Source organism: Podarcis filfolensis (genome assembly GCF_964270895.1).
Source record: "Podarcis filfolensis genome assembly, chromosome: 11".
Lineage (NCBI taxonomy): Eukaryota > Metazoa > Chordata > Lepidosauria > Squamata > Lacertidae > Podarcis > Podarcis filfolensis.
Genome location: NC_139613.1, coordinates 6,614,541 through 6,627,970, shown reverse-complemented (window position 1 = coordinate 6,627,970; position 13,430 = coordinate 6,614,541). Strand labels below are relative to the sequence as shown.

At 44.2% G+C, this 13,430-nt stretch overlaps 1 protein-coding gene across 2 annotated transcripts in view; it reads right to left on the bottom strand.

The window, feature by feature from the left end:
* Nucleotides 1-13,430, bottom strand: part of PIK3C3 (phosphatidylinositol 3-kinase catalytic subunit type 3) — a 111,065-nt gene that overhangs the window by 82,791 nt on the left and 14,844 nt on the right. For both annotated transcript variants that reach the window (XM_083575582.1, XM_083575583.1), the window contains 5 exons: nt 8,396-8,482; nt 5,935-6,030; nt 2,845-2,916; nt 1,664-1,768; nt 20-112 (listed from right to left, as the gene is read on the bottom strand). In XM_083575582.1, coding sequence (XP_083431708.1) covers nt 20-112; nt 1,664-1,768; nt 2,845-2,916; nt 5,935-6,030; nt 8,396-8,482 — 453 coding nt within the window. The remainder of the gene's footprint in view (nt 1-19; nt 113-1,663; nt 1,769-2,844; nt 2,917-5,934; nt 6,031-8,395; nt 8,483-13,430) is intronic.

The following is a 13,430-nucleotide window of genomic DNA, read 5'->3' as shown; positions in this document are numbered from 1 at the left end:
ATTTAATTCGGGCACTCACCTTTTCCTGATGAGTGAGATAATATCGGAATTTCCACACGAGGTCCTGCTCTTCATAAGTCAGCTGCTTCGTCGGTGGATAGCTTACGATGATCTAAATAAAAAGGCACTTATGGGTTTCTTTTATTTGGACCAAAGGGGTGGGGTGTTGTGCATCTTAAGCACACGAACACCAAACCTCTAAACCAATACCTATTAATAACATGGAGGAGGTCAGAAGTGCCTCCTCATCTTCTGCCTCATTTGTATTTATTTATATACTGCTAATTCCTAAATAAAATATCAACACAGTACACAAACCCATACAATAAAGAAAAATGAAAAGTTAAAATCAGAAGCCAGTTTTTATTATTGTGGAAAGGTGTATTCTTAACTTACCCATATAAGCCTGACAAAAAAAAAAAAAAAAAGAAAACTTGAGAACTTCACTTTCAGTTTACAGTGGCACCTTGGTTCTCAAACGCCTTGGTACTCAAACAACTTGGAACCCCAAACACTACAAACCCAAAAGGAAGTGTTTTGGTTTGCGAACCTTTTTCGGAAGCCAAACATGCTCCGTTTTGAGTGTCATGCTTCTTATTTGAGTGCCACACTTCCGTTTTGAGTGTTACACTGAGGTCTGTCTGGTTTTGCTATTTATTTTGCATTTTTGTGGCTCTTTTTTTTTTTTTTTTTTTTGTAACTGTGTGGAACCCAGTTCAACTACGAATTAATTGATTCTGTGACTGCAGGACATTGTTTATTGCTTTCATTTTATGGATCCATGGTCTCGTTAGAGAGTAAAATTCATGCTAAATTGCTGTTTTAGGGGTTGTTTCTATGGAAAAGGGTGCCTTGGTTTTGGAACACTTTGGTTTTGGAATGGACTTCCAGAACAGATTAAGTTTGAGAACCAAGGTACCACTGTTTAAGAACCGGGAACCTTCTGTTCTTCAGCCAAACAAAACCTGCATTGGCAGCTACTTCCTTCTGCTGTTGGCTCTCTTTGCACCAATTAGCCCCACTTCTTATGAACACTTGATCTGGACATGTAGGAGAAGACTATCTTGAGCATTCTCCCTCCACCCCAACTGCTTTCAGGCTGCTCCTTAGTCCTATCACCAGGGGCTTATCTCAGGTGGCCCCTTGAAGCTGATACTTCAGTTCAATTGTATTCTACATCCAAATAAACTGAAGTCACAGCTCCAACATCTCCGATATCCAGGCTACCGAGACACCAGAGAAAAGCTGGTGCTGGATCTGCAATCAGCTGGCAAAATGTGGCTGAAGAACAACGTGGTTTGATGCAATGATTGCAAACCATAGTTTGGGCTAACTTTGAAGTCAGAACGAACAAACCATCACCATGCCCTCTGGAGGCTAACCTGAAGGAGTGCTGAGAGGCTGGGAAATGCAAACAGCTAAGGTGCTCTAAACTACAGCTTGCCTGCACTGTTTGGAAGTCTTAACCAAGGTTTAGGTTTGCAAAATGTGGTCAGCACTAGCCATAAATCAGTGTGTGGTGCCTTAATCTGGTCAGTTTGAGAGGGTGAGGCTGAAAATCAGGGTACAGGTAGCACACACAATGTCTTGAGTTTGCATTTCAGGAGCTGCTGGTCAACAATACCCAACATCCGTTCAAAGGTGTGGGAGAACAGCAACATACGTTGAGCTGATCTCGGGTAGCAGCGTTGGGCTTGAGATCGTGGTCAGAAGGTCCGCTTCTTAAACTCCGAGCAAGCTTGTGGTGTTTCCTCTCCACTAGGTTTTCCTTCAGTAAACAAAAGTTAGTTGAGAGAGAAGGAATAAGTGGAAGTTTAAGGAAAAGGAGGGAACATTTTATCATATGTGGTGGGATTGTAAGGTAATTAAAAAAATTTGGGAAATGATATACAATGAATTGAAGAAAATGTTCCATTTAACATTTGTTTAAAAACCCGAGGCATTTTTGTTGGGGATCATAGGGAAAGACCTGCCAGAAAAGTTGAAAAACATTTTCATGTATGTGACAACGGCCGCGAGAGTTCTGGTAGCACAAGGATGGAAGACTGAAGAAACCCCAACTAAAGAATCATGGCAAGAAAAATTGATGGACTATGCAGAACTGGCAAAATTGACATATAAGCTACGGGACAAGGATAACTGTGACTTTAAGGATGAATGGGAACCTTTCAGAAAGGATCTGAAGACGCAACAAAGCGAACTGGACTCCTTGGCAGGTTTTGAATAAACATTCACAATTTTTTTACTGATAATAATCAGCTAAACAGTTTGAGGATCTATACAATTTTGTAACATGCAGAAAATAGCATTATTGGAGAAACCAAAGACTGGAACTGAGGGAAGTCGGAGGGTGGGGTGGGGGGATGGGTTCTGTGGGGGGGAGGGGGGAGGGAAAATGGGGGGGGAAATAAGGATATGTTTTTGGATAATATGTTTTGTTATAACTTTGAATTAAAAAAAATTTTAAAAAAGAGAGAAGGAAAATAACCTTGCATTCACACAACAGTTTATTCCGCTTCCTCAATGTTCCCCTGGTGTTAACTTCTGCATTATATCTGAGTGTTTGCATGACTTAAAAGCCACCTTTAGAAGCTATCTGAAGACAACCCTGTACTGGAAAGTTTTTTGATGATTTATGTTCTACTCTGTTTTTAATATTTTGTTGGGAGCCATCCAGAGTGGCTGGAGCAATCCAGTCAGATGGGTGCCATATAAATAAGATTATGATTACTTATGGGAAATTGAGGCATCCTCATTTGTACATTAAGGTGCATGAATACACACTCCCCATTTCAGCATACCTTTGCCGTTCCACGGACTACGTTGTGCAGAAAAAGGACTCACCATAGACATCTGTGGATCTGGAACCTTGACAATCTCAGAGCTCGTTAAAATGGGCGATGACTCATCACCGTCCTAAGTCACAAAGAGAAAGGAACATTAAATCTCTCAGCTGATAAAGATCAACGCAGCTTGTCAAAGGGACTTAATGTGTCCCAGAGACAAGATTTGGAAACTCAGCTCTTAAGCCGCAGTACCTTGAAGAAAGCCATGGCATGGGTGGAAGTGAGGAGGAACATGGAAATCTGACCTTGTGGGGAAAGAGACAACACAACAAAGCAATGGAACGGAAAGACATTTTGAAATACGCAATGGCTAGGATTTGTTTTCGAATAATCTAGCAGGTTCATCAGTACACACCCAGGGTCAAGGCTATTTTAAGATATCTCCCTTCCCTTCTGTTTTGAACAGCAAATCCCCAACCTAGGCACATCTTGTTGCGCATTCATGAGAATGCCATCAGAGCAGAAACCACATGTTCCCTCTCCACTTTCATGACACAGAGAGCAGGACTATAGCAGAGCATACAGTCTGTATTCTGGCCTTCCTCCGAAGGAGGTCCATAGGGGAGCGCCATACAGAAGGTGATCCCAGTCTATTCCCAGTTACATCAGCCCTGTAAGATAGGCTAGTTTGAGAGAGCGAGAGAGACTGGGTCATCCAAGGCCTGCCCGATTTGCTTCGCTGCTTGACGGGAGATTCGAACTCAAGTGTTCATTTGGGCCCTGCTAGGACCACAAAACCATCAGCTTCAGCAGCAGTTCAGGAGTCACAATAAACCAAAAACAGAGGGACGCGGGTGGGGCTGTGGGTTAAACCACAGAGCCTAGGGCTTGGCGATCAGAAGGTCGGTGGTTCGAATCCCCGCGACAGGGTGAGCTCCTGTTGCTCAGTCCCTGCTCCTGCCAACCTAGCAGTTCGAAAGAACATCAAAGTCAAGTAGATAAATAGGTACCGCTCCGGCGGGAAGGTAAACGGCGTTTCCTGCGCTGCTCTGGTTCACCAGAAGCGGCTTAGTCCCAGAAGCTGTACGCTGGCTTCCTCGGTCAGTAAAGCAAGATGAGCGCCGCAACCCCAGTCGTCCACGACTGGACCTAACAGTCAGGGGTCCCTTTACCTTTAAGACCCAAAACCATCAGCTTTAGCAAGCAGTTCAGGAGTCACAATAAACCAAAAACAGATGGAAACTTCAACCCTCTGCCATCTTGTGCCAGATGCCGGGAACTTTGTACGGAATTTCTGTGACAGTTACATGAGACCAATAGAAGTAAACATATAAAAATAAAAAAGGTAAAAGATCCCTGGACAGTTAGGTCCAGTCAAAGGTGACTATGGGGCTGCAGCGCACATCTCACATTCAGGCCACGGGAGCCGTCGTTTGTCCACAGACAGCTTTCCAGGTCATGTGGCCAGCAGAACTAAACCACTTCTGGCACAACAGAAACACCGTGATGGAAACCAGAGCACACAGAAACGCCATTTACCTTCCCGCCACAGTGGTACCTATTTATCTACTTGCACTGGCATGCTTTTGAACTGCTAGGTCAGCAGGAGCTGGAGCAGAGCAACAGGAGCTCACTCCGTCGCGGGGATTTGAACCGGCGACCTTCTGATCGGCAAGCCCAAGAGGCTCAGTGGTTTAGACCACAGCGTATACTTCAGGTTGTCTCCTGAGAGAGACGAATGCCAACCATACCTGAGAACTTTGGATGATGAGATTAAAGGAAACATCATGTCATCGGCATAATAAGATGCTATAAATTACTCAAAGAAGAAAACAGCAATGGTTCTTTAGCCAATGTGAGAATGATAACATTACCGGACTGTTTTGGAACACAAATCCTGGACTGTGTAAAAGTGACCAGAATGAAGAAATATTAAGAAGAACAGGGTCTCAGATACATCCTGCACCCCCAGATAGTTTAGGGGCATCCATCGTCTGCATCTTATGCAGCTTTGCCTATACAAGTAGTGAAAATAGCATAAATGAAAACTGCATCCCTTTAGTCCAGTTCCCGATCAATATAACGTTTATACAATCATTTTTCTTCTTGTCTGCTTGCTTACTGCTTATTTATTTCTTATCCAACTCTTCTTCACACACTCCTACCCAGCTGAAAACAACAGGAATCTGGAAAGCAGTTACTTACTGGGCAACAATCAACATTCCTACCAAAATACTAGGATACTAGATTTTGTTAAGGGCTGGAGGAAGTTAGGAAGAGGCCAGATCTTCAGTTAGGGTGGGAAACAGCAAGCACTTGATTTAATTGTTTGTCAACATATCTACCAGAAAAAAATATCAGTGGAACCACACACACCCAAGCAAATGCCAGTTATGTCATTTTCAAAGGCGCAATATTGTTATATTACAATGCTTTAAGTTGCTTTTCCCACTCTTTAAATTTCATATTATGATTATGAAGGTAATGAACATGCCTTACAATTTTGCATCTGTGGTTATAGTTATGCCTCATGCCCTGCCACTCTGGGTTTGCAAATGAGCAAAGTCAAACCTTGAATAGAGACCCAAATTAACGTACATCAATTGATTAATGAAATAATTAATTACTTTAAAAGATGTGTAAGAGCACAACCATGTAACATGGCCCTTGAACATAGCCCATGCATTTTTGTAAAATGCATCCTCTCAAAACCCTCTAATCATTTGAAATAAAAGAGTCCTGCAAAACTTATCTGCACAAGTTTTTAAGTTGTGATGGTGGGGGTGTTTATTAGAAGGGGGGGCTTGTGGGGGAAGGGGGTTGAGGGCAGGAAACAAAGGAGGAAAGCTAGGCTGGTGAATCTGAAGATTGTTAAAATTACTTGCACTTATCAAAATTCTATAAACCTGAAGTGCATCACATGAATGACTGGAACACGCAATCACAAGACAGCTTCTGTGTTTGATTTGCATGCTCACATAAGAGTGTCTGCCACCTGGCAGCTGTGTCTGCTAAACTGTCCTGGAAGGGCGGGGGAATAAGTATTCCACCACCAGCCCTGACACGAGGGAAAACATACAAATTTGTTTGCCTGGCGCTTGAGATACAAAGATAAACAAAAACGTAAAAGCTCGTGAAAGACGCGTACCTTCTCGTAATAAACTATCCCGTATTCTTTGTCATCGCATTTTGCGCAGCGGAATTCAATCATCAGATACATAAAGTTGGAACTGCGCTTCTCACTCTGAAAGCAAAGAGAGAGGGGGGAGAAAGAGATTTAATGCCAGGATAAACTGCACTGAGAAAGGAACACCCGTTGCTTGTGGAAGGGGGAAAGAATGAATTATCTCCTGCGCGGGCAACTAATAGATCAGGTCTCCATGCTGCTGCTGCAGAACCTTGGTTTGTGGTGACCCAAAACCGGGACAGCTAAACTGACTGAAACTTCCAAAGTTGCTACAAGGAAGGGGTTATTTTGGCGGGGGGAGAAGCACAATGATGGCTGGCTGTAGATGTTATAAAGCATGGAGGTTTGGAGTCTCTGCTTCTCTCTTTTTTTAAAAAAAAAAAGATATTTATTAAAGTTTCAAAAAAGGTTACAAAATAAGAAAAAAACAAAAGAAAAAAAGAGAAAATACAAAGTACAGAAAAATACAAACAATTAAAAACAAATCAATGTTTTCATATCTTGTCTTTCATTTACTTGTTTCCCTGACCTCCTCACACCTCCCTTTTTTGTATTCCAGTTCAGTTAGTTAATTCAGCAAATCCTTTCCCTCCTTGTTTTTATCTTAATCCTTTACCTTAATATATTATAACTTTACATTCTCACCTGTTAACAATCCATTTTTTACATACTCCTTTATAACATTGCTGCTAAAACCACTTAACTTCCTCCGGCATCATTCTAACATTCATTAATTTTGCAGTATTTCTGAAGATAGTCTTTAAATTTCTTCCAATCTTCATCCACCGACTCTTCTCCCTGGTCTTGGATTCTGCCAGTCATTTCCGCCAGTTCCATATAGTCCATCACCTTCATCTGCCATTCTTCCAGGGTGGGTAGATCTTGTGTCTTCCAATACTTTGCAATAAGTATTCTTGCTGCTGTTGTAGCATACATAAAGAAAGTTCTATCCTTCTTTGGCACCAATTGGCCGACCATGCCCAGGAGAAAGGCCTCTGGTTTCTCTGGAGTCTCTGCTTCTCTGTAGACCCACCAATCCCATGTTTTGCGAACTTTGTTCTCCAGTTGTTGCTGGACTGCAACGCCCATCGTCCCTGACCACTGGTCCTGCTAGCTACAGGTGATGGGAGTTGGGTCTCCAGCAGCTGGTGGACGACAAGTCTGAGAAACACTGCACTAATCCATTGGGTATTGGGGACCCACCATCAGGTCACAGCTGGATCTAAGGTGGGTTGCAGGAGAAGCACTACAATGCAAATATATGGTAAGAAAGGGGAAGAGGTGGGTCTCCAAATTCATGTGTTGATTAAAGGTGGGCCCCTGGTCAGAAAAGACTGGAGACTACTGCACTAAGGTGCTGGTTTTAACCTAGGACTCTCATACCTACGGGACTGCTTCTCTTGGTATGCCCCACAGAAGACCTTACGGTCTTCAAACAAAAACATCCTGGAGGTCCCAGGCCACAGGGAGGTTAGGCTGGCCTCAACCAGAGCCAGGGCTTTTTCGGCTGTGGCTCTGATCTGGTGGAACGCTCTGTCACAAGAGACTAGGGTCTCAGTCTCCTCTTTTCCAGGCTAAACATACCCAGCTCCTTCAGCCATTCCTCATCAGGCTCAGTTTCCAGACCCTTGATCATCTTGGTTGCCCTGCTCTGCACACATTCCAGCTTGTCAATCACCTTCTTCAATTGTGGCACCCAGAACTGGACACAGTATTCCAAGTATGGTCTGACTAAGGCAGAATAGAGTGGTACTATCACATCCCTTGACCTGGACACTAGACTTCTATTGGTGCAGCCTAGAATCACATTAGCTTTTTTGCTGCTGCATCACACTTTTGACTCATGTTAAGCTTGTGGTCCACCAAGACCCCTAGATTATTTTCACATGTACTGCTAGTAAGCCAGGTGTTCCCCATCTTATATTTGTGCACAGAAACTGATCCATTTCCAGCCTTTGAAGTGAGAAACCTCAGAGTCCGGAGGGCTAAGTCTTTAATTTAACACCCTAATCATCAAAGTTGCAGTTTTTGGCTCTATAATCAACCCCCAGCCCTTGTTTTTATCCCTCTCTTCCATTTTATTTTTTAACTTTTTTAGTGCTTCCTCAAGTGCTGCGTCCTGTTGTTTTAATATTGCTTTATCTCGTTATTTTATTGCTCTAACTCCCCCATATTGCGAGGCTGCAAGAAGCTGGGCTGGGCTGGGCTAAGCACCTTGCCAGGCACCGCCAAACGAAAGGTCATGTCAAACTTTATTAGATACAAGCTATAAATTAACGAAGAGAAACACCCTAAACATTTGCATGGAGTGCGGGTGGAGACTGGGTGCACCCTCTGAATTACAGACATCCTGGTGCGCCGAGGTTTTTGCATCAGCAAGGCTCGAAAGCTCATTAGAAGCCCAGTGCCCCCTATGACCTACCTCATTGATCATCTCGATCTCCCGAAAGGTCAGTCTGTCCAGCCAGTCGACTTTGACCATGTGGCCTTGTCGGTGAGATTTGGTGAGCTGCCATGGGTGGAAAGAGAAAGAGAGAGGCGTCATTCTGAATTCTGATCACAGAATCGTAGAGTTGGAAGGGATTTCCAAAGGTCATCCACTCCAACTCCATGCAACGCAAGAATTGGTTGTTTTGAAGACAACCGGAAATTGCTTTAAACTAAATATACATGGCATGTATTTCAAGCCTCGGCAAAACAGTTCAGCTGCCTTTATAACAGCCAGCATGCTCCCAAAATTCAGAGCATGTTAATCAAAGGAACTGGGGGGGGGGGGGAGATAGTTAACCTATTCAGAAAGGTCACAATCCACCTTAAAAAACAGTGTTCAGTCCCAAGGGTTTTGATGGGAGACGTGCTCAGTGGAATTCCAAGCATCCTTCCCCAAGAATTAATTACCACAGAGAAAGTGTGCTTAGCATTGCAACTTTGCATCCTCAACCCTCTTTCTGGAATCCATGAGACTGGAGGTGGGGGTAAAGGTAAAGGTAAAGGGACCCCTGACCATTAGGTCCAGTCGTGGCTGACTCTGAGGTTGCGACGCTCATCTCGCTTTATTGGCCGAGGGAGCCGGCGTACAATCATGTGGCCAGCATGACTAAGCCGCTTCTGGCGAACCAGAGCAGCGCACGGAAACGCCGTTTACCTTCCCGCCGGAGCGGTACCTATTTATCTACTTGCACTGGTGTGCTTTCGAACTGCTAGGTTGGCAGGAGCAGGGACCGAGCAACGGGAGCTCACCCCGTCACGGGGATTCGAACCACCGACCTTCTGATCAGCAAGCCCTAGCCTCTGTGGTTTAACCCACAACGCCACCCGCGTCCCAAATTGGGAAGCAAATTGGTCATTACAGAGAACCAAGGCTGCGTTGAGATGGCAGTTTGTTCCATTACTCTGACATTTCTCTGTCGATTTCCGCCTCTCAGCTGAGCTTTCACACAACACACCAGCCAACTTCTGCAAATATGGCAGAACGCAAAAGAAGTTGAGCACTTCCAGGAAACAACTTTCTGGCAAACTGCACAGAAATGAGTGTTAGACTTGTGGAACATCTTCCCAGGAGTCGCTTCTGTGCGGTGTGAAACCTTGAATACAATGCTGAAATCAACAGCTGGGGGGAATGGAATAAACTGCTATGTGGACGCAGCCAACATTGGTGATGTCAGGAGTCATAGGGATAGTATACAATTAAATCATTGCATAGATTAAATCATTGCATAGTCCATGAATAATCATAGTTTAGAGGTCCCAAGCCCTAAGGAAGTCAGATTATCTTCCACCAGGGCCAGGGCCTTCTCATTGATGGCTCCGACCTGGTGGAATGCTCTGTCCCATGAGACCAGGGCCCTGCAGGATTTAACTTCCTTCCGCAGGGCCTGAAAGACAGAGCTATTCCGCCTGGCTTTCAATCTGAACTTAGCCTGATCTTTTATTCTCCTTCCTTCCTTCCCTCCCCTTCCCCTTTTTATGAAGATTACCCGCATTGGGATCCCACAGCTAATTCTCCCCTGGCCTCCTCGCTGGCCCAAATAGGACTAACTTAGCCAGCTAGCCCTGGTGATCATCTAATGTTTATTGGATGGATTTCCCCCCTAAATTGATTTTTGAATTCTGAATTTAGTGTTATTCCCATTTTATACTGTATTTTATGCTGTTTTTGTTGCATCAATTAAGTGTGTTAAATTTGTTGTTAGCTACCCTGAGCCCGGTTTTCTGAACCAGGAAGGGCGGCGTATAAATAATAATAATAATAATAATAATAATAATAATAATAATTATTATTATTATTATTATTATTGATTAGCACAAGTGCAAGAGGATTTTTCTCCCTCCTACCCCTGTGCATGCTTCATGCCTTCTCCAGATCTGCAGGAACTCCCAGCACACATTTTGGGGTTGCATGGGGGGGCGGATGGTGGAAAACATTGTGTTGTGCATGGATAAATCTTTGTGCTAATTTATCCATGCACAACACATTCACATGAGCACTATGTTGGATAAAGCCCAATATTACTTGTGGTTAACTGGTCTCTGGACATAAATTAAAATGGCAGGGAAAGTGAGCCTCAACCATCTCAGCTGAGCCACATTCATGGGTCTTCTCCAGCAGCTGGACACAATACCCTTTTGCGAGATTCAGAAAGGTAAACCCACGCTGTGTCTACAATCTCTGAATCTGAGGCTTCCTTTAACTCTTGCAAAGAGTGGGCTTTGACACAGTTCTTGCCCTTATTGACATTTTAAAGGCAGCTAAGTTAGCTTCATAGGTGAATCATGTGTTGCGTCGGCGCAATACCTGGTGGGTGGAAGATGCATGAAGGACCGAATTTAAGTTTGATTAGGCCCTAAGCTACTGAAGGTAGCTGTCTTTTGTCAACAAGAAATTGTCGCTGTTTTTTGTGTGTTGAATATATGCTATATGGTATTTTATGAACCTAATAGGTATCTAAATAGTGACATTTTAGGGAGCAGGCTAGCAGGCGGGGCCCATTACTTACGTCATAGGAACCTACACAACACAAAACACCGTTGCTCTACATAGGTTTTATTTTATTTGTTTTTCATCTTATATTTTGGAAATGTACATCCAGGTGTTTTTATTCCTTTAATTTTTGGGGGGCCCCCCAAGAGAGTGGGGCCTTCAGCTATAGCTTGTTTAAATTATACGTCTGCTCAGTCCACAAAAAGGGTTTGGATTGTAGCCTACCTAAAGATTTTCCTTTTGCAGAAGATTGGAAAACATTTATTGAATATATGGAAAATAACAGTATGCAACTGAAAACGCTGGCAGCATTAAGATAAATTCAACCGAGTAAATAATTTTTGATGGATGCAAAAGTGGAAAATTGATTTGAACGGTTATGCAGGGATGTAAGATATGTAAAATGACCCATGGAAAGAGAAGAACGGAAGTCATTGGGTATTTTAAAGTTTGCAAAATGTTTATTTGAAATTGTAAAACAGAAAATGTAATAAAAAAATATTAAAGAGTAAAGGTTTTCCTTCTGCAAAACAAAAACAAAACAAAAAACACCCAATAACCCAGACACCAAGTCGAAAACAAAAGCATGAGATCGACCCTGTATGAAGATTTGCAGATCTATAATTTGTGGAAGTAAATTCTGTGCTGCAAAATAACCTTCACCTCAGCCGTCCTCGTAGCTAAGCACAATGGCTGAACCTTTAATATTTATCATTTACGTTTTCAAGAGCTTCGTTAACGTAGAACAATACTCAAAATTTACCGAATTAGGGGGAAACGGCATATAATGAGATGGTTCAATTTGCACAATGCAGCTCATCTGCAAGAATCAGCTAGGCCAGAGAGTGCACTTGCTCAATCAAGAGTAATACACACTTCCAAAGGCCTCAGAGAATTGGGCAAAACAGCCTCAAGAAACCCCTATTGTGCCTGCAGCTCACAAGGGAACCCTCTCTTGGTAGCTTCAGACCCAAAGGCGGTCTACAGAGGATTTCAACAAAACGTGCGAGACAGAAACACACATGCCCATCCCAGTGAACTCAGCCCCACCGGCCACATATTATGCTTGACAACCGCTGGATTTTGCAGTCCCGGACACACAGCCGAAACACATTAGCATAATATCGCTCGAAACAAGACGCACTCGGGGATAGGAGGCTTGAAGCAAACACAAATCCATACAGGTCAAGAAACCATGCATGCCACTTCTGGTGTGAGTTTTTAGTCTGTATTATTATAAAAGGCAACAAGCCCAGTGGCAGGGGAGCAACGACAAGGGAGGTACCACTTCGTTTAACTCTCCTATGGATTTTTTTTTGGGGGGGTGGGGAGGTCACAGCTGACCCACCAAAGCGTAGACCAAAACTGCACTGCTGCCACCTGTGCCACACGCATTGAGTTGACGCATTGGGTTGACCGTTCTCCGTGGTTTCAGGCACCGCTCGCATTTCCCATGTTGTGAAAATTAGATTCAGGCCAATCAGACCTCAGCTAAACGGAATCCGGGAAGGTGCGGTATTGGACATCAAAGGCGGACGGGGTCTGAATGACTCCAATCGCTATTTCACGTCGACACCGTAGTTAGGATGTTGGGAGTGCTGCATTTTACTTAACATCCCCTAGCCATCTGAGTTAAAGGAGAAGATGCATAAGTAATCTAAGAGACCCTACAGAAATTAGGGCAATTGCAGACCAATGGCACCCCTCTGTAGCGTTAAACCTTTCTGACCACAATTACCCATACAATATATCTTAATCTTTTCGTATATACAGTGGTACCTCTGGTTAAGAATTTAATTCGTTCTGGAGGTCCGTTCTTAACCTGAAACTATTCTTAACCTGAAACACCACTTTAGCTAATGGGGCCTCGGGATGGTACCTCGGGATGCGAACGGGATCTGTTCCGGAGCCCCATTCGCATCCCGAACGGAACACAAGATGCGACGGCGCATCTGCACGGGTCGCGTTTCGCTGCTTCCGCACATGCACACGTCATTTTGAGCGTCTGCGCATGCGCGAGCGGTGAAACCCGGAAGTAACACGCTGGGTTGCCACGGAGCGCAACTCGAACGCGCTCAACCCAAAGGACATTCAACTCGAGGTATGACTGTACATAGAAAATTGGAATCCCTGTCCAATGCACTATGCTTTAGACCAGAGGTTTTCAACCTTTTCGGGTCCATGGCTCCCTTGACCAACTATATTCTTTTTGCGGCACCCCTGTGGGGCTCAGTAGCCCAGTTATGCCCCCCCTTGCCTGAAAAGCTGGCAGTCTCTCACCCTTTTCCCAACACCCTCCCTTGTGGAGTTTTCCTCCTCTCCCCTCTCCTTGGGAGTCCTCTGGGCAGCCGCGCCCCTGGTCTCTGAGCTGCCCCCCCTGCCCCAAAGAGAGGTGCCCCCTCACACTACCCCACAGGGGCCTGGGAAACACCCCCTGGCCAGCCCCAGAGGCACCATTCGTCTGGGGAGCTTGTAG